Source organism: Malaclemys terrapin, chromosome 19 (assembly GCF_027887155.1).
Source record: "Malaclemys terrapin pileata isolate rMalTer1 chromosome 19, rMalTer1.hap1, whole genome shotgun sequence".
In the NCBI taxonomy this organism is placed as follows: Eukaryota; Metazoa; Chordata; order Testudines; family Emydidae; genus Malaclemys; species Malaclemys terrapin.
The window spans coordinates 12,095,572-12,117,347 of NC_071523.1; the positions used below are offsets into that span (position 1 = coordinate 12,095,572).

The window sequence follows — 21,776 nt, forward strand, 5'->3', positions numbered from 1 at the left end:
GTCGCCTGTGACAACCACCACCAGGCCTACTATGGTTAGCAGCTTTTACACTGAAAGTGACTGAATAATTAGAACTGCCAGTCAATCACGTTTGAGGGGAATGGGGATAGAAAAGCTGAAGAAGGGTCTCTGACAAACACCTGGAATCAGGCAGAGAGGAATGTCTGTTCTCCGAGTGAGCTTGTTTAGATCGGAGTTCAACAGCTCTCGAGGATCAAGCCAAGAAACTAATGGTAAATAGTAAGTGAAGAAAGCAGCGCACACAATTCCTGCTAATGCACTGGTTGTACCTTTATTGTTTCACCTCGTTCACTAACAGTTCAGTGGTGCAAGGTTACCATACACAGTTAGATATCTGCATTGCACACCTAAGGCTATACAGCAAATGGATCAGAATTAGTACAAATACATGAACTATATTTACATTTTGTATACTCAAGCTCCAAACATCAGATATATTTACAAAATAAAACATGAGAATGAAAATCAAATTAATAATGTACAGTGTTGCTGATGCACTCCTTTGCTGGGATGAGATCAGTTTGCAAAGAGATTTGTTCAAGAAGGCTACTTATGCTATAGTGTCTACCATGTGTGGAGGACTTGAATAGGGAGAATGAAACATTGGTTAAAAAAAATAGGTATTTCAGTGCAACAGCATTTCTAATGTCCAAAGTCAGGAACATTAACAGACTGCACATGGAGTATGTGCTCTGAACAAGCAGAGTGAAAATTAAGGCCTCATCCTGAGAAGTGCTGAGCATCCGTAACTTCCCCAATTCCCAACCCTTGGCTTCAACAGGAACTAGGGGTAGCTTAGTACCTCAGGGCAGGCCATTAATTTGGCAACACTAAAAACAGAGGTCCTATAACCCTCCAGACCCACAAGCTTGAGTGCACAGCTTCTCTCACTGATTGAAGCAAATTTAAAATTAATATTGACACACGGTTAAGTAATCTGTTTAGTGTTAGATTGTTTTTAGGCCTCCAATACTTAGAACTCATAAATGGCCTTCTGAACAAAAATCTCTCATTTCTGTTCTCGAACAGCTGATGTTTCTGTTTTACAAGGAAGCACAAAATGAATACATTCCTGCTACGTACAGTACAGTTCAGACCATAAACGGGGTAATTAGCCACAATGGAGAGATGCAACACACAGAAGTTAGAGTCCCATTTAAATACATTCTGCAAACCTTCCAAGAGCAGCAGCATTAATATCCTTCCTTTAAGCAGCAGGTTAACAACTGCATCTTTAACAAAAGAGAAAAAATCCAGAACAATACAACTAACACAAACTGATGCTGCGTAAGTACCAGAGTGATGCATAGGCAGTATTAATTGCAGAGTACCAGCGGGTTCTATACCCAGGATAATGCTCTCTTCCTTATCTAATGTGCAATTAATTACAGATGTATAAATATACAATACATTACATAAAAAATTAAATATCCCTGTAAATTAGATAACAAGCAGCAGAAAGTAAAGTCTTTGCTTTGAAACGCCTCACTGAGCAGTAGTAAAGATTTTCGACATGGGCATGACAAACCTTCCCAGTGGTTTGGAAATCCTCTCCCTTCCCTTCTGCATCCCAGGATTAAGGATTTTGTTTAAAAAAATGTAAAGTGCATCTCTAAAATACAGTATCAATTCTTTTTAAAATAAAATGGCTTGTGGAACTTAAACACTAGTGTCATATTTTCACTGGCCTTTGGGTCATTTCTCCCCTTCCATTATTTGATTACATTAAAAACCCAAACTAAAGGTGTGCCTGCAATCTTAACTTTTTCCGAGGGACATCCTTTAGGATCAGTGCCCATGCTCAAAAGGTTGGGTGGCCCATGGCATGGTGCCCACTTTCCAGCAGCAAGTCCCAAGAGCTGGCTGACTCCAGGGCGGCCTGCATGCAGGTGAACCATCTAAACAGCTTAGTTGGATTTTTAAACTTCAGGAGGGGCGACAGTTTTCCCTGCTCCATGCATTTTTTCCATTTTAAACTCTTTGGGCTAGAACAGGAAGCCTGTACAAAAATATGAATTTCAATTAATTAAAAAAAATCTAATATTTTTCTACTTCCTAATTTAAGGACCAAGGAACACTGCCATTCCAGAGCAGAGCTCCATTACCAGTGAGAGACTCTAGGAGATTCATCGTCTCTTACATCAGACTGGAAGGTGGTACTGCCCTCTCTGAACTCTCTACAGATTATGGGGCTTTAGGAAATGTAGAAACTTAAAAATAGAATTTTACACTTCCAGTGACCTTTGATCCACATACAGATCAGGCCACCGGAAGCTGCCTGCAGTCCTCAAATACAGGAGAGTGAAATTTATGCAACACATTTGTAACATTTCAGTTCTGTGGTATTAAGATACCCATCTGCCACCTCCTGTTTCCTAAGGAGGGTCCCTTAATCACGTTTATACATAATACATACATTTATAAATAGAGTTTAGCTAATTTTCCAGCTTCTGGCCTATCCAAAGCAAAGACTTTGCAAACTAGTTTTGTTCTAGTTAAAAAAATAAAATAAAAAAAATGTTCTCAGTGCGTCACATAATACCACCATCGAATCATCACCATCCCTCCCCTTCTCAGAAAGGTCCCACCGTCATTACTGATGGTGGCAGCAGCAGCGACTTAGTGCTTAAAATTAACCTCTAGTTCATTCTTAAAACAATCCTGAAATCTGCTTAACTCCAGCTCAGGGAGCCTCTTCCTGCACTAGCAGTCTTGGTTTGTGCACACACTGGAAGTGCATATTGTGTCTGTTACATAACAAAGAACATTATCACTGTGTTAGGGTCACACAATTAAAGAACAAAATGCTACAAACAAACAAATGAAAACAAATGCTTTCTGTGTGATGCTCTTGGGTCCCTATGACACTCCCCCACTGCAGATTCCTGTTCTGGAAGGAGCTAGGGGATTGCAGGAGAAGGGGTGAGCTCACAGCTTAGCTTAGTTACCATCATATAAGGTATAAAGATATGTCCCAGCAAGCATCAGACTTCATCTTCCTGCTCCTTTTTTAACTAAGCTTTTATGAGGTCCCACTATGCATTGCGCTTTGCAGCAGAAGCAAAGCAGTGCATGAAGCTGGAATAAAGTTGCTCTATTGAGAATCCCTCATGCTTCTGGCCACAAAAACTCCAGTTGGTGGCATGATTAGGTAACAAGGAGTGATCTGAATGAAAACTACCTTCCTGAGGTGGAGTGATCAGAGGACCTTTTCTTGCATGTGCCTAGGATAGTGAAATAAACCCCCTTTGCCACTCCCAAGGGCTATAAACTTAATGAGAGCTCTGTACATCCCCACCCCCCTGGCATTCCACTCCCCAGAGTGAGTTGCTGAAGTATAATGAAGGGGTTTTGATGGATGCTAAAAATAACTCCCCTGCAGCCACCAAGAAACCTAAGCTGGAAATTCACCTCCCAGAGAAAGGAAACTTACTATGTCTTTGGTGGAAGGCCTGAAGGGGCAGGGGGTCAAGGTTTGTCTAAGAGACCTTGTATCAAATTAGCAATAGCTGCTGCTGCCCAAGGGGATCTTACAACAGGCACTTGTTACACATTGGTGACCAGGAATAGGAGTCTATTTGGTCTCTCTTCAGGAGAGACTATCCTCCTGCCCACAGAATTTAGGGAGAAGGGCTGGAGGCAGCTGAAGAAAAAGGAGGAGAAGGTGGTGGTGATACAAGCAGAGATGTGATCTTTTTTCCAAAGAGAAGCAAAAGCTCCCTCCCATCCTGAAGCATGCAGTGGCTGGAGAGTGCTGCAAGCACTAGGTTTCACAGGAGACAGTGGAGAGAAGATACTTTCCCATCATCAGATTGGATATCATCCAAATTGGAGAAAGGAGGGTAGTATGCACAAGGTGGGAGCAGGGAGGCCCCCATTTCAGAAGTACTCCAAGAGTATATGCCAGATGCATTTTTCAGAGAAGCTTTCCAGGCCATGCTGGCTGGTTTCTGTTTTAAAGCTAATCAAACAGGGAAGGGAAAAGTCACTGCTACAGTAACTCTCAAGACCAAAGGTAGAGACAAAAGGGAAGCATCTCCCCATCCTTCTGGTTAATTCCTGCATATGCTCCAGAGAACCACCACACAGGGATTTTTCCACTTCCCACTTTCCTTCATTAGCATCACCTCAAAGAAAAGGCTAAGGCCCTTCAAATTTCAGGATTTGCACCCAATGCTTCAGTGATAACCTCCTTTCCCAATCAGGAGGGACATGACCACATTGCCTGCACATGGTTACCACAAACACCACTTGCTCTGCTCAAAAGAGGGGCAGAGAAGTGCTTATGTTTTGGGGAACTTTATAAATTAACAGTGCCAATCTAGACCCCTATGGCAAGAGCCCACGGGGCAGTTTCTTCCAGCCTGCTGCTACATCACTCAGGGTCTGCTCCTGTTCTCCCCTCAATCTAGACAGCATCAGATCTTGCTCTGACCTGCTGAATACCAACAATTCCTCCATCTCCAGAATTAACTCAAAATTCCTGGATATCTGGGGTTTAAGATTCAAGTCCAACCTGGATGGGTTGAATTATCTTATGTGTCAGCTCTCACAGGGGGTTAAATGACAGACAAGACTTAGGAAGCCTCAAGAGCAGCGGCAGCTTCTAGCTGGGTAACGCCATGTTTAGATGCTTAGAAGGAATCATTTTTCCCTAGCCTAAGAATCTTGTCCTGAGGGCAGCATTGTGGTTACCGCAAAGTCATAAAATAAAGAAAAACCTAAAGCATTTCAGACAGATAACACTGAGGACAGTGGTACAGACATCAAAGAGTCAGTTGGAATGGGAAACCAATAGTCTTAAGGAAAAGACAAAAAAAACTTTTATTTTTAAAATCGTGCAATATTCACTGGATCCTTTTTTTTGTTTTTTCCTTTTGTTTTGGCCACATGCTACTAGTAGGATTCTCAGCACAGATGAAAAAAAAGGGGGGGTAGGGTTAGAATAGCTAGAAAAAGTGCTGAAGGAGGTGGGGAGGGAATGGAAGTTAAGCCACAGGATTACATACAAGAGAAACCATCAAGAATCACACAGAGAAATGAGAGGTAACAATTTATCTATCAGAAGGCGTGTTAGAACAGATGAGAACGTCACATGGACTCAGTACTTCAGCAGGCCTGTGCGTCTTCGGGCCAGTTTTGACCTGCACAAAACAAAGGAAAAAGGATCAGCTAGCTTGGCATTACCTCCTGAGCCTCATTCTTCTTCCCTCCCGGTCATTCTTTACCTTCTTTTCTACCACATCTTGATGTTATTTCATCTATGCTTATTTTGCATTTTTTTACCAAAGGTAAAAATATGTAAGAGTGATAACTTGGCAGCTGTACTTGCTGCCCCAGTGTCCTTGTGAGGGAGATGGGATCAGGTAGGAACTGCAGTTTAAGAGCTCCTCTCTCTATGCCAATAACACAGTTGGGTTCTCAATGAGCTTTTTAGTAAAATGAAGACCGATTTTTTTCTAGCGGTACTGTGTTACAGTGCCTTCAAGGGAGAGCCAGGAACCTCCGTAGCCCAGCTGACAAGGTGGCACTTTTGGTGTAGGCTAGAATGCAGGGACTCTTGGGAGAAAGACAGCAAGAGGAAGGAGGAGGGAGAGTTCTTCTGCGTCACCCTACAATCTGGCCAAACAGAGAAGCAGCCCAGACCTACCAGCAGCTAGGCAGTGAACAGTCTAATATATTTGTAAAAAGGGAGAAAGTCCACGAGGCCAAAGGCCATTTTAAGCTCTTCATATCTACATTACACACATCATCCTGCATATATTTAAATGTGATTTGTTTAGTAAGAAGCTGGTGAACAGACAGCATCCACTGCACTTTCTAGGCTTTAGGGTTGGCTTTTTTTCCCCCACACCAGTAGATTGAGTGCTCACTGGAATCAGCTCCCCCATCCCCTCAGAGCAAAATCTGCTAACCAATATGACGAGTTGCCTGCCCACATCCCACTAACCACATCTCTGCTCTGCAGGGTCTGCTCACTCAGGCACAGATGCCTCTTACCGTATTGTGCCAGCAAGAAGAGGGTTGAAGGCGTATAACCAGTCGTTCATATCTTTGTCATTGATGGCCTGGAGCAGGACCCCACGGTGCTTTGTGCACACAGCAAAGGTATTGGGGGTCTGAAATATTGAAACAGACAGTTCTCAAGTAACCAAGCCTGTAGATGCAGAGACTAGTTACACATGGGGTTAACACCCCTTCATTGCTACTGGAACGTGCCTGTCCCAGCAGCAGTTTTCTAGGAGACATTCAGACAACGGACATACTTGTTTTCTTTCCTCCAGGATGCATTAGATGTGTCCAGTATATTGTTCAGCCCCAAAGCTATTAACAAGAACGTATTTCACAGAGATGTTCTACTACTCGTGGAGCTCAATCCTTTGGTAAAATCTTTGGGGCAGGGACTATTTTTTTATTCTGTGTGTACAGAACACAAGGGGGTCCTGGTACATTGTGTGGACTCCTAGGTGCTACAATAATGCAAATAAAGCATTATTTATTTGCAGTAAATCAAATAGCTGTAATCAATCTGCTGTATAATGTATATGTGAGGGACTAAAGGAATCAGGGGACTGGTAAAGGGGGACAGCCCTAAACCTCTCAGTCTGAATCCTGCCCAGACTGGTGGTGACTGATAGTGGACCAATAGTCTCAGTCCAGCTCCCTGTGGGTTTGCATGCATATCACAAAAACCACCACTGCACTACCTGGGAACCTTGTTGGCAGCCTCAGCAGAAGCGTCAATGGCTGAACTACCATCGAGACTGATCTTGCTAAATCCTAGAGGTGGTTACTCCAGATCAGAGATCAGTCAGATTGGCAGGGAAGCATCAGCATTCTACTCTTGTTCTGTGAATAAACAGAGGACTGAAGTTTCCAGGCACTTAGACTGACCTTCACCATTGCCTGCTGATCCTCGCTGTACTCCACCTGAGCTGTGGACAGGTTTATGATCCCCTTCTCCACAGGGTCTTTGTCGCTGTTGTAAATAAAGACGTATGGACGGCGGACTATCACAAAGTGCTTGGCCCAGGAGCTGGAGAGTGGCTCCTTGAAGTGGAGGTACCCCTTCTTTGAGACCACAGAGCTGAAGAAACAAAGGGGAAATATATTTATTCAAGAAAGTATGAAGTGAATCAGCCACTGCTAGGATGGCCCAGTAACAGAGTGAAATGGCAATAAGGCTATAGGAACAGACCAGAGGGCCTATAGTCCTGTCTCCCATCCCAGCCAATGTCAGTTTCTTCAGAGGAAAGCTTAACACCATCTCCCCATTCCAAAAGGACACCTAGCTGTGCACACGGGACAAGTGATGCACAGAGAACTATGCTGTAGTAACATGGATAAAACAGGTCAGATTCTGTAGCAGAACTAGTTTTGTGCATGAAGTGTTTGCAGGATTGAGCACTATGGAAGACAGATCAACACAACTCTCCCCTACTCTGCTACTAGCCTCTGAGTGTCTCTCGCAGGCTGCTGCTTTAGTGCTGCCAGCAGAAATCTCGGTAGCTATTGCGTTCATCTTCCTCAGATGAGGCAGGACAACTGGAAACCCAAGAAAGCCCCTACTTTAAAGAGCACAGGAAAATTTGACACTGCAGCAATTGACTTACCCAGGTCTGATTTCCTCAATATCTGGAACGAGGTTCAGGAATTCATTCTTTCCAGCTCTGGCCAGGAAGGAGGTTTCCACTGTTGTAACCAGCTGGAATTGTTCCAACTCTGGGCAGGGGCTGGAGGCACGGGAATTTGCTTCTGGAGTCCTTTTAAAAAAAATGATAGGGGAGAAAAGTAATCACTACAAAGCAACTGGTTGTGACAGCAGAACTGAAAGCATTTCTGAAGCCCATCTTCTCCCATAAGATGCTCTTTTGTTCTGCCAAGAGCCTGATCCACCAGTTTCAGAGTGATTATATGCTATGCCATGGCCCTTGGGAGCCTTTTGTACAACTCTCAAACAGCAATTACCACTAGCTTGAGGCCGTCAACTCAGAACACAGAAGCGATCTGCCCACCCGTAGGTTGCTTCAGACGATTTCTCCCTTGCATCCCTCTCCAAGCACAGTCCACAACACTGAGGGGCTGTGCCCAGATTATAGCTGAGTAGATACTAGGAGGACACTTCCTGGACAGCACTGCTCTCAATGAGGACTAAGGAACAAGGAAAGCACCAAATTGTCCTTCAGTGAGAAGTGATCCCCAATTTTATCTAAACCATTCTTCATAACTATGAGAAACCAAGCAACAGAGGTCACTCGCCAAATTGGCCTATCATGATCTGTTCTCTTGACAGACTCCCAGGAACCATAGTGGGTTTTACATGCTAAAAATGCAGTGGTGTCCATAACACACAGTGTTCACCTGACTGCCCCTTCCAGTGAGAAAAAAAGCTTAAAAGAGGAAAGAATGGGAAGAGAATAAATGCACAGGAGAGCAGGAGACAGAATGAGAAAGCACATGCAGACAGAAGGGAAGAAGCAGAAAGAAAAATCAGAAAGGACAATACCAAGAGAAGCAGCAGAATGGAAGAGTTTGTATAGAATCCCCCTCCCCCCGCATCTCTACTTACTTCTGATCCACTGAATTGCACCTTGAATCTGCCAGAGAGGGACAGGTGGATGAAGGTGTGAGGGTGGCACTGCTGAAACTGGACACTGATGGGTCCCGCCCGATTGGAGAGATATCAGATAGCTACAAGAACACACACAAAACACTGCAGGGTAAGATTTCTGTAGTTGGTGTCTGTCACCTTGGTAAGATAACATTGCATGCAGAGTATCCATAATTAGGAGTGCTCAGCAGAATATTTCTACCAATACTAATTACTCTATTAGATAAATACCACAAACATACATATTTTTGCACCTAATCCCTCTTTGTAGAAATCTCCTTGTCTGAAAAGCAGATAATGCAGCACTTCTGTGGGTATTGTCTGACAGTGTGCTAGACATCTGATGATCTGCATACAGAATCCATGTATGCAACACTGGGTGGTTGGTTTTGTAACATCAGATTCATTTCTTTATTGTCATTTGTATCTAAAGTCAGTTCTCAAATGAGTTGTTCAGTTTATCCTTTGTTGCTGGGAAACTGAGGAACATGAGGATAATGAGCACTCCATGTCATGAGGTGAACTATAATACAAGCTAGAGCACTAGTACTAAACTCAGAAGAGACTTCACCTGCACCATTTGAATTGCTTTCCCTACGCTTTGGAACTTGGGGGGCCATTGAACACCCCAACAGACTAAAGAGAAACAAAATGGTTTGAATCCAGTATCAGTTGTATCATATTCAGGTGCAACTCTCTTGTGTTTTCACCATGATGGCATGAGAATCTTTACTTTACACAAACAGGCAGCCTTTCAATACACAGTACCTACAAATCATCCTTCAACTTAGAGAATATTTAGGATTCTAAGAATCCAGAAGATTAAATAGTGGGCAGAAAAAGTACTGTAGGAAAAATAGACAGGCCTATTGCATGTTTGGCTGCTGTCACAGCAGCTACAGCAAGCATCTTACCTTACAATCACTGATGCTGTTGTACACCTGGTTAAATTCACGGTTGAAAGTGTGGGTAAGAAGCTGCAGGCACTGAGAAAAAGCAAAAGACAACAGGTGTTGCCAATTACATTTTAGGTAGCAATAGAGCACACATAACAGGCAATCTACCTAGGCCCACTCAAGAATTAGTGAACTACAGTCTGCCCAAGACTGAGTGTGATGACAACATCAACAGGAAAAACAGATGTCAGTCATACAATTCCTGTGATTACACTACCCAACACTTCCATATCCAGGAGCACTAAGGCAAGTGCTGGGTATGGTATTAACAGTGCAACCCCAGTCATCTCTTTAAATTTCACTGAAGGGAGACATCTACTGGCTGGTTAGAGAGAAGAGAACTTTGGTTATGCAGCTTATTTAAACAAGGCTCTGTATAGAACACAGCACATTCGCCATGGAATATGAGGGGCTGAGTATGGAAAAGTAAAAGAAAAGGACATGAGACTACAGAACTAGTTTCTAGGTCCTAAAGTGCACTTGTAAGCCAAGTATCCCCTGAACTGGAGAAGATCTAGCAGAAGGATTTCATACAGCTAATGAATAAAACCAAAAAGGTACCAGCTAAAAAACAAGAGCATGTCAGCTCATTGTCCCTCTTCCCCACCTGATCATTTGCCCCAGTTAGGAAAGAAACAGAGATCCATCAGATATTTCTTGTATTGCCCAAGTAGTGCAGGTGAAAGGCTTTTGTGGTTCCTTCAATGATTAAGCCCTAGATAATTTAACTCTTTGTTACAACATCTTTACTGCATCTTCAGTGCCACAACCTGGACCTGTTCTGTTCTCTGGGCAGTCTGTACCTTGGTTGCCAGCTCTTTCTCCCTATCCACCAGGCTCTCGATGTCTGCAGAGTCATAGCCGCTGCTTTCACTGGGCGTGACAGCACTCTCAAAAGTGGTAGTGGAAATTTGGGAGGAGATGCTGGTGGAGGTGCTGAGGGTCCCACTGCTCAGACTGGGGGACAACGAGTCACTCAAGGATTTGGGGATGCTGTCGCCAAGTTTCTCACGCAGTAGCAGGAAGTGCCGAGTCTTTTCCACCTGAGAATCAACAGAATTAAGCATCAATTCTAGGACATTCTTCACCCTCAAGAGCATGGGAATCCCCCTCTCACTCAACAGGACATCTATCAGAGAGTCATGAGGCCTGGGAGCAGAAATAACTGGTAACATGCTAAAAAGTTAAACATTTCTTTTGCTGAATGCGTTGAGAGCTGAAGACTGTTTTCACTGGCGTGAACAGCCTCTCTGTACCCATCTGGTGGGGAACCTACCCAAGGCCTAGCCTTGCTGAAAATGCTAAAAACAAAAATTCCCTTGCAAGGCCCTCCCAATTTGGAGGTCACAATCAGCATAAAAGGCTGCTGGAAGATGTAGTTCTGTCTTGCTCTTCCCCCGTAGCTCCTTCCTTCTCCCTTTGTGTACCTCATGCAGCAGCTCCAGCTTCTCCAGTTCCCACTGGTGCTCTAGAATGAGGCTGTCACCACGGGGCCTCCAACCTGCCAAGTTCTCTTCCCCACGGACATATGCCACAGACGTATCCAGGACTTTCCTTCTCCTCCTCTGCATTCCTGAGGAGTCAAGTACAGAGTAGCGGCGCAGGTTAAAAACAGTAGATTGGGAAAAGATACAATACAGACTTAATGTATAGCAACTGGCAGGGAACCCACACACCCCCAACTCAACTTGGTGTAGATAAAATAACCAGGATTACATCAGTGGCAATGCCTCCCATCAGTCACACACCACACTCCAGACTGGGGGGGGGGGGGGGGGGGGGGGAGGAGGAGGGATTATTCTAGTTCCACCCTCTGCCCTAGCTCAGAAATATCTTTCCTTTACCACCATAACTGCCTGAACCCTGTTCAGTCCAATTCAACAGAAACATTTAAATGCATTTTTCCCCAAGGCCTGGTGATATTATGGGAGCTTCAAGATAAATGGCTGTGAATGATTGTATCAGGTATTTGCAAGCTCTGAAATTCAGTCCTTAGGAAAGGGTGGGAGGAAAAATCATTGAGAATTCTCCCTCACCCCCTGATACTGCTCCCCCAAGTCCCAACTATACTAATTTGAAGGAGCTATCTATGGTGCCCCCTCCTTCCTGGACCCTGACACACAACCTCTTGTTAATTGGAGCTGTCCTCATTCTATGCCACCTGTGCAGTCTATAGATTTGGCCCCAATTCACAGGGGGACTAGTGCTGTTGGGCCATTATTACACCATATCCATTCATCGTAGGTGTTCTCTCACTTACACCTTTCCTCTCCTCCCTTTTGATTAGGATTATACTGGGAATTTCTAGCATTAAATGTTAAAAAATCCACTCCATTTCTCAAAGAAACCAACTGAATAGTCCTCCAAATGTCTGAACAACAGACTGTGCCTGGCGGGACATAGGTATTCCCAGCATACAGGGATATAGATAAACACAGTCCTGCAGGCAGGATGACAAGACCACTCCAGAGATAAGCAGCTCCACAGTCACCTGAACTGCAAACACTAAACTCACTTTATTTATATCTATAAACTGAACTTGTTGTAGGATAAGGCTCAGTGCCTCATAGCTACATTGCCCCATTTCTTCCAACATTTCTATGAGAGAAAATGTAAGGGAGTTTAAAATGTTTGAATTCAGGGATGCAGGGATTGACAATGCCCTGAATATACATTTCAATCAAGGTAAGAGGCAGTTTAAGGTTTCCACAAAATGGCAATGCTCGCTCCAAAGCTATGAAAGCACTTCTGCACCACATAGGCGCTACTTCTCCTCAATATGCAATTTATTCCCTCTTGTCCACACATCTGTTATTTGCAGTCTCTCCATCTGCTATAACCGACTCTTACAAACTTACACACCCCTACATTTGAATGTACATGCTGTTTCTGCTTACCTGGGCTTCCTGTGTCTGCCATTTTGCATAAACTCAGCTCATAGATTCCAGTTACTCGATTGCTGTTTACAAAACACCGACAGAGAGGAAACTTGTTATATTTCAAGAAATAAAAAAGTACATGGTCTCTGAAAAAGTTTACATCTTCAAGATTCAGAGGACCCTTTGCCCCCAAAATAGAAATAAACTTGTATTTGAAAAGTAGAGATCCTTGTCCACTGTAAGCCTGACCGATCAGCTAGCCAGGCTGCCAGCTCCCCAAAGATGGCACCTCCACTCTGTCTCCTGTCCTTCCCTGTTTCTAGCCCATTATCCTCAGGAAGCTGCTGATTAAGCAAATTACAGTTAAGGACCAACGTCCTCCACAGGACAGCTGGAAAATGTGTTTCCCCTCCATTAAAACATCTAAATATATTTTCAAGGGCTGGTTACAGAGGCAAGTCTGGAGGACAGGAAATATGAGGGACAGTCAGTTTATTAGGTTTACCTCAGTAAAAACCAAAGGAAGAGCATTTAATGCCCTCCAATAGAGCTGGGAACTGCAGCTAAGCAGGCTTTCAATGAAGAGCCTTAAAAAGTACCACACTGCATTCTCTTTCTGTCTGTATATGAAAAATGATGTTATTTACCTGTATAGTAACTTGAGTTCAAGATGTTTTATCTCCACTGTAGGACATGAATGTGCCTGTGCACTCTTGACTGGAGACTGTAAAGCAGTGTTCAAGAGTCCATGCCTGCACAGTGCAGCTTCTAATGCTCCCGTCTGAGGGCATATACAGGGGTGTGGACTCACCACTCAGTACCTTCTTGATTGCAAAGCCAGAGACTCCACAGCAGAGGTGAAGGACAACATGGGAGCACCCATAGGGACAAAACATCTCTAAGAACTCAAGTTACTGTACCGGTGAGTAACCTCTCCTCCTACTTTGAGTGTACATCCCTCTGGGTACTCTACTGTAGGAGACTCCCAAAACAGTAACTTAAAATGGACATGGGTGCTGAGGAGGCAGGTCTAAGAGAGTTCATAGGACTTTGTCACCAAACATCACGCCAACTCTGGAAGCAGGAAAGATAGAATAATGCTTGGTGAATGTATGGATGGAGAACCAAGTTGCAGTTATGCAGATTTCTGCAATGCGTACATCTTTCAAGAGGGCTATAGATGTGGAGTGAGCCTTAGGGGAGTGTGCTGTCACTCTATGAAGGGATGGTACCCTGGCAGTCTCATAGCATATTAATATGCAACCCAAGGCCCACTTTGACAGTCTCTGCATGGAAACGGGCTGTCCCTTCATCTTCTCTTTAAAAAGATACAAATAGGCTGGGAGAGGCCTTGAAGGTCTTAGTCCTGTCAAGGAAGAAGCCAAGAGCCCTCCTGACATCTAGGGTATGTAAGCTGGTTTCCTCCCTGGAGACATAAGGCTTGGATAGAACACCAGTAGATTGATTTCCTGCTTAATATAGTATTCCAAAGAGACCTTAGAGAGGATGGGGAGGATGTGTAACCTTATCTCTGTAGAAGACAGTAAAAGCTGGGTCTGCTAGGAGAGCCCCTCGTTCTCCTATTCATCTAACCTAAGTGATGGCTTTAAGGAATGAAGTCTTGAGGGAGAGGTGGAGGAGAGGGTAGACAGCCATTGGTTCAAAGGGAGGTTTCCTCAGGGCATTGAGAACCAAATTAAGATTCCATTGGGGGGCTGGGTTCTGTACAGGACGAAAGTTGTGTAATCCCTTAAGGAATCTAGTCATAGTAGGGTGGGCAAAAACCGAGGAAGCACTCAGCGAGTGGAAGGTGATGATAGCAGCCAAATGTACCCTAACTGAGCTCACATACAGACTCAGTGTCTAAGTCCAACAGGTAGTCTAGTATGTTGGAGAGCAGAGCTTCTGATGTTTGACAGGAGTGAAGAAAAAGCCAGGAATGAAAGCATTTCCACTTTTGAAGGTAAGTTTTGAGAGTAGTACATCTCCTGCTAGATCACATCTGGTCCTGTCAGTTCTTCTAACAGGTTAAGCTCTACGCTTGAGAGCCTTTAGGAATCATGCTCTCAGGTTCAAGGATAAGGGGTTGGGATGGATCAGGGCCCCGGAGTTCTTTAAAAGGAGATCCTTGCTGAGAGGAAAGCAAAGAAGTGTTGCTACAGAGAGTTGAATCAGGTTTGAGTACTACACGTGTCTTGTCCAGGATGGTGTTAGGATAATCCTTGCTCTTTCCTGTCACAGTTTGAGCAAGGTGGGTAAGCATATAGCAGAGTACAGGCCATGGTGTTAACAGGGCATCTCCCAATGTGTTGCAGCCATATCCTCCCTTGGAGCAGAAAAGGTGACATTTCGTATTGGTTGGGTAGCAAAGAGATCTACTTCTGGGAGGTCCCAAGTTTGGCAAATGCTGGGAAGACTGAATCACTGAGCTCCCATTCATGATCCTAATGGAAGTTCCTGCTCGGGGAATCTGCAATTACATTCTGGAGGTCTGGTAGATAGGCCACTGAGATTTCTATCTGACAGGAAATACACCAGTTCCACAATTTTAGCAATTCTAAGCACAAGGACTGGAAGCTTGCTCCACCCTTTTGGTTGATATAATACTTTGCTGTCCTGTTGTCCAGCATTATCCTGCTGGAGTGACCCTGTACGTTGTGAAAGAAGCATTGACAAGCATATCCAACTGCTCTCAGCTCCCGAGTGTTGATGTGGAGGTGTGGCCTCTTGTGTGAGCCACCTGTCCTGGTTTCTGGCCCTTTGGAAGGGAGTCCTCCCATTCCAAGAAATAAGAGTCTGTTGTGGGAATTTTTGAGAGTGGGGAATGTGAGAACAGGGTTCTCATGCAGGCCCTTTCGTGGGAGAGCTCAAAACTTTCAGAGGTACTGAGATAAGTTTGGAGAGGTTGTGTCTGTTTGTGGTATACATAGACCGTAGCCATGTCTGAAGGCACCTGAGATACAGTCTTGCTTGAGGCATGACAAACATGGAGGCCAACAATGTGGCCCAAGAGTTGTAGGCAGGTCCCTGAAGTTTGCGGGCAGTGCTGTACTGTTGAGATTAGACTAGACAGAGTGGAGAATCCTCCTTTGGGGAGACAGGCTCTGACAGTTAGGGAGTCTAGAGTGGTTCCAATGAAGCCTTTTCTTTGGACTGGGGTTAATTCTAGATTTCTTCTGATTGGGCCTTTGCATCAGAGACTGAAAAAGGGCTAAAGCCTTGGGAGGTTGCTGACAACCTTTAGAGCTGACCAACTCATGAGCAGCCAGTCATTCAAGTATGGTTTCTGCAATGCCCAACTGACAGACTGAGGATCTTTGTAAAGACCCTCGAGGCTACAGAAAGCCCAAAGTGGAGGACTCAGTACTGGTAATGATCTGAGTCTATTACAAAGTGTAGGAAGAGCTTGTGGGAGGGATTAACGGCTATATGAAATAGGTGTCCTCTAGGTCGAGGGAAATGAACCAGTCTCCTGGATCTAGGGATGAAATTATGGTAGTTAGTGTCACCATCCAGTAGTGCTGTGCAAGGAAATAGGTGTTCAAGTTTCAGAGACTGAGGCTTGGTCTCCATCCTCTGTCTCTTTTGGGGACTAGGAAATGGTTTGAATAGAACCCTCTTCCAATAAACTCAGGTGGAACCAGTTTGACTGCCCCCAAGAGTAGGAGAGATTGGACCTCCTGCCTTAAGAGCTCAGGGAGATGGGGGAAGGGAGGAATAGAGTGCAAGTGGAATAGTCCACACTGACCACTGCTAATTTCCATCTGTCTGAGGTGATGTGCTCCCAGGCAGGTAGGAAGTGGGATAGTTTATCTCCAAAAAGGAGGGTAAGATAGTAGAGTTGTGCATCAGAAGATCTGTGGAAAAAGGTTGCTCAATGCCCTCAACCAAGGTGTCAAAACTGTCTCTTAGAGGGAAGTGCAGATTGGGTAGTTGTAAAAAAAGGGGATGGTTCCTCTTTTTAAGGTTTGGATCTCCTCCTCAAGGCTCTGAAGGTCTAGGAAAGGTCTGACGAGGATGGTGCTGGAATGATCTGGAACACTGCATTTTGAGATTTGCTAAAACATCTTTTCATTGCTGGCACAAATTCCCAGGGACTGTAGCATTGCCCTTGACTCTTTTAGGTACGGAGAGAGGAGTCTGTCTATGCTGACGAGCTTGGGCCCTTCAAAGGGAAGATCTTCAATAGTATTCTGCATCTCTCTCGGGAGTCCAGAAGTCTGGAGCCAAGATGCTCTTTGCATAACCACAGCAGTAGCTATGGATCTACAAGTTGTGGCAGCAGCAGCAAGAGTAGCCTACAGGAACACACTCTCAATTAACTGACCCTCTGGGATGAGGGACTGAAACTGGTCTCTTCGGTCTTATGGAAGGGGTTCAATAAAGTGTGTAAATGTAGAATAATGGTTAAAATCATATTTTGCTATAAAGGCCTGGTAAGTTTGTGACTTCAAACTGAAAAGCCACCAATGAGTAACTCTTTCTGCCAGGTAGGACCAGTTGTTTGGACTCTTTGTCCAAGTCAGAGAGTCTAGAACAGGCCTGACAATTCCTTTCATTGACTGCATCCACCACCCAGAGAGTAAGGGGTGGGATGGGAGAAGTGTTTAATTTCCTTTGTTGGAATATAGTATTTATGATCTGCCCACTTGCAGGTGGGTGGAATTGTGGCAGGTGTTTGGCATAGAGTGCATACAGGTGATAACAGTGCCTTGTTAGTTGGTAGGGCAATTTTCCCCTGGAGGGGATATTTAAAAATGTCCACCAGAGAGTGCTGAGACGCCTGGACCTCTTCTAGAGAAGTCTGGAGGGAGTCCTCCAGGCATTTAATGAGGTCCTGGAAAGCCCTAAAGTCATCCACATAAGAAGCTGGTGATGGCATCATCATATCATCCAGGGAGGACAATGACTTGGCTGAAAGAAGTGACTTAGTCTGTGGCTCTTGTTTTTCTTCCAGTACTGATGGGGCATATGGTACCGGAGGATGGTCCATTGGTGCCTGTGGATGATGTGGTACCGGTGATGTTGGGATTTCTTCCTAGCTGGTACTCTTAGAACTGTTCAGCGAAGTTCCCCCTGGAGTAAGCCCATTCAGTTGGGGGATGGGTCCCCAAGGATACACACTTCTAAGGCACCTGGTGGGCTCTGAAAGGTCCTCTTCAGTAAACTGGCTCATGGGAGTGTGATGGTAAAGCACCACACTAGAGCCCTGTTCTGAGATCTATGTCTGAAGTATTTTCTGGGCTAAGGGGCCCCCACAGGCATTGCTGCTGGTAAAGAATGGAAGCCCATTTGAGTGTCAGGTTGCAGCTATTAGGGCAGGGGCTCTGGTAGACCTCCTTGATAGAGGGCACTCTGGTTTGTGTGAATCACGAAGGTCTTCCATGGAAAGGAATCTGGAAGGTGGAAAAGGGCTATGATAATCTATGGCCAAAGCCTGAGTCAGTACCGGGTGTTGGGAATACAGATTGGTGAGGAGGAGATGTTGAATTCTCCAGTACCGCATTTACCAAGGGAGCTTCTGTGACCTTATAGCTGTAAGAAGGTGATGGCATCAGAGTAGCACTGTGTATGTCACAATGCTGAGAGATGTCAGACAGTGCTGATGTAGGAGCTGCCTGAGAGCAGAAAACTTCTCTGCACATGACTTCTTATGCAGTACCAACGACTCAGTACTGGAGTCAGTTGGAGCATAAGCAGTATCCCTTAAATGATGCAAGGTCTCCCGGAAGTGGGATTTATGTAGTGACCTACCTCTCTTCTTTGTTTTCCTGGTAGATGAAAGAGGCTTCTTTTTCCTGTAAGTCTTGGTCCCTGGGCCTGCTGCCGAGGCCCCAGCAGTCACTGAAGTAGCCTGAGATGTTGGGGCTCATGTACAGGAGGGGTGCAGACACCTCATGAGCTACGGAGCACTTCATTAAGAGGAGTATCAACATAGCCTTGCTGTCCTTTCTATACCTGCCTTTAAACCCTGAGAAGACCTTGCACTTTGATAAGATGTGGGTGTCTCCTAAGCACTGGAGACAGGTAACGTGCCTGCCACTGTGAGGAAAAAAGCTCCGTCAGGGCTTAAACCGCAAAGTCTTAGTGATTTGGCACACCGGATTGTGGCTAACTAAAGTCTTGAAAAAGAGATGGGGAACCCACCTGAAAGCACAATGGTGCTGAAATTAAATAAAAATAAATTTAAATTGACAAAAACCAAGTAGATAACTAAGAAATTTCACTATATGTGGAAAAAGGAGGGAAGCTGTAAAATTTTGCTCCACATCAATGCTCAAGTTGCAGGCGGTTGAAAAGTAATTGAGGGTGGCGCGTTCACATCTCCCTATATGCCTTCATATATGGAACCATGAGGAGCTGCTCCATGCACAGACATGTGCCCAGGGACACCTAGGATTGCCAGGTATCCAGTTTTCGACCAGAAAGTCCAGTCAAAAAGGGAACCTGGCAGTGTCCAGTCAGCAGTGCTGTCCAGACACTAGAAGTCCAGTTGCCAGCAGTAACTAGCCTCCACCAACAGGGGGCAGGAAGAGCAGCAACTGCTGCTGGAGACTGGAGGAGCAGTGGAGCACTCAGCAACAGCTCCAGCGGAGAGAGGTACTGTCGGCTCCCCTGTCCTGCCCTGAGCACAGCTCTCCATCCCCCTGCCCTGCCCTACTCATCCCCCATCCCCAGAGCACAGCTCTCCCTCCCCCAGATTGCCCCAATTTCTCACCCCTGGAGCCTGTCTCTCTCTCCATTCACCCCAGTCACCCCTCCACCCCAGGGCCCTGCTCAACAGGCAGGGGGAGGGTGGTGGAGAGAGCAGCAAGCGGGGGACGGGGGGAGAAAGAGGCAGAGCAGGGGGCGGGGCCTTAGGGGAAGAAGCGGAGAAAGGAGCAGGGGAGGTTGCGGCGCTCGGTGTCCTGTTTTCACAAATTAGAAAGTTGGCCACCCTATGGACACCACTTTATGATCTCCGGTTGAGAGCACAGAAGCACATGTACATCCTATGGTGGAGCACCTATAGCAACATATAATAAAAGAACTACACTCTGCTGGTAAACAAAAGCAACTGAAATTGCCTATTAAACTTACGAGTCTGGGGATTTGGAGTAGCCGCTGCCAAAGAGATTGCGTAGCGAGCGCGGTGGTGAGATCTTGGCATCTCGTGAGTAGAAGACCATACAGACATCCTTGGTAATCACAGCTGGTTGGATGCAGTGATCAAGCTAGAACAAAGAAACAAATGGCTGTCAAACACCGAGCAAATGATGTCTGGGGACCTACATCCATACATACCAGAACATTCAGTTGCACTGTCTTGGTAGTGACATTGTTTATTCTTCATCATTAAGGCCCTACTTGAATTGTGGGATGACAGTCAAATAATTGCGGCTGATTTGCGGACAAGATAAGGAAAATCATGGAAAAGTAGTAATGGACCTTGATTATCTGCAGTAACTTGGAAAACCTGCTCCCACCATCAGCCACCCGTCTGACAAAATTGCAGTGGAAGCCTAATATTGCAGGATTCACAATTTCTGCAATATCTCAAATGAAGAAGTGCCTTATTCATCAGGCTTTTTAAAAAACAAACAAAAAAACATACCTTGCTAGTTAGATTTCTAGCTGCATCCTCTGGCAGTGATCACATCGTATTAAGCACAATTTTATCTAGGATACATATTACCTACTATACTGGCTGCTTCCTTCCACTCAATTCCATACATGAGCAGTGGGGCACAATATGCTCACCTCCAGATATGCAGACAAGGTCATATAGATCTTCTCTCCATAGGGTGTCACTCGATTGAGGAGGAGGGAGTTATGCAAGGAGCTATCCCAAACAGCCTCAAAACGATAGAAAGTCCTGAAGAAAGTACAACAAAAGTTTAATAGTAAAAGCACCTCTGCCTCCACTGCAAATGAGAGCAAAGTGCCTCCTCCTGGACTCCATCTAATATGTTTTTTATTAAGCAGGGTTGGTTAGAAAGTGAACACCTGTAGTAAAGCCCCATCTGCACCAACATTTGAAGAGCTCCAGGGCATCCTTACCCATCGGCTTCACAGAGGCATCCAAGACTATCCATCTACATCTAAATTAACTTGGAGTTGAATGTACCCTGGCCTGTTATGAGATGAAGACTCCTCTTAAAGCTCAGAGGAAGGGGCTGAATTGAGAGACTGTAGAAGAAAAGACGAGGGAAAGAAAAGCACCATAAAACCATGGGGGAAGTTGGGATGAGAGGACAGAGTTTAAAAATGGATTCAGCTCTTTCCAAGTGCCTAGGATATGATTCCAAGACACTTGGAAGGATTCTTTCTGTAATCATTGTCCTTAGTCTGAGGTATGTTTTGGGGCTGGCATACAGAAATACACCATAGTGCCGATCAGGCTTACAAAACAAAACAGAGGAGAGAAGCCGGTAGCACTAAGCAATACAACACAATAGATTCTTCAGGCGATCAGAATAACCCCAAAACAGGTCTAAGTCTTTAATTAAGGCAACAAGGATTTCTTCTCCTGTAAGCCTATAAGGAAAAAACAAGCTGTTTATTCCCAAATTATTCTCAGGCCCGCTCCAACCTATCCCTCAGGTGAGTACGGGCTGCAAGAAAGAGGTATACTCATGTGTTATGAACCTAGTAAAGCTTCATTCTATAAGCCACCTGTAAAGAACTCCTGTGCTAGTGCCCAGAGCTACTCCAGAAAGATGAGAAAAGAAACTAGAGGCAAAATCTAGAGAGAAAACAAAATAAAGAAACAAGCGATTTCTCATCCTGCCTCTTTTTGTCTGAGAGCAGACAGGGCAGAGACAAGAGTGCCCATCTTAAAACTAGCATCCTATAAATCCCCCCTCTCCCTAGATAGATTACATAGGTCAACAGAGCTCATGAAGGGGATTCAGTAGCCCACGAGGGCCATACAAACAGCCAATCCAACTCAGTGGTGCCAAATACCATTTCATTCTATCTCTACAAAAATACTGCTGCCTGGCCTGCCTTAACTGAAGGAAGAAAAACAGTGCCACAGGAGAGCCCTGTGCCAAAGGAGCAGGGGCTGAAGCCTAAAGAAGCGGAGATCTGAGGGGCACTACAATGTCAGGAGACCTCACTTCTCAGCCAGGACAAGGGATCAGGGACAGAAAGCAGTTTGTTTTCTAATCCTTTACAGAGCTGCATTCATTTAATCCCTATATTTTAATCTTTTGTCCCACCCCCATTTTGATGGAGACTTTTACACTTCAGCTACAGAAGCAGAAGTGCAACTCTGAGCCAAAGTACGTGCTGCTCTGGATAGCCTGGCAGAGAAAATTCAGACTG

The 21,776-nt window shown here is 44.9% G+C and overlaps 1 protein-coding gene across 5 annotated transcripts in view; it reads right to left on the bottom strand.

Moving 5' to 3' along the window:
- Positions 1-270: 270 nt before the first annotated feature.
- KIF1B (kinesin family member 1B) overlaps positions 271-21,776 on the bottom strand; it is a 139,108-nt gene continuing 117,602 nt past the window's right edge. For all 5 annotated transcript variants that reach the window (XM_054008925.1, XM_054008921.1, XM_054008922.1 and 2 more), the window contains 11 exons: positions 20,208-20,322; positions 19,548-19,681; positions 12,486-12,547; positions 11,016-11,161; positions 10,392-10,631; positions 9,547-9,618; positions 8,591-8,712; positions 7,635-7,784; positions 6,916-7,108; positions 6,022-6,140; positions 271-5,165 (listed from right to left, as the gene is read on the bottom strand). In XM_054008925.1, the coding sequence (XP_053864900.1) occupies positions 5,123-5,165; positions 6,022-6,140; positions 6,916-7,108; positions 7,635-7,784; positions 8,591-8,712; positions 9,547-9,618; positions 10,392-10,631; positions 11,016-11,161; positions 12,486-12,547; positions 19,548-19,681; positions 20,208-20,322 (1,396 nt within the window). In that variant the 3' untranslated portion in view covers positions 271-5,122. The remainder of the gene's footprint in view (positions 5,166-6,021; positions 6,141-6,915; positions 7,109-7,634; positions 7,785-8,590; positions 8,713-9,546; positions 9,619-10,391; positions 10,632-11,015; positions 11,162-12,485; positions 12,548-19,547; positions 19,682-20,207; positions 20,323-21,776) is intronic.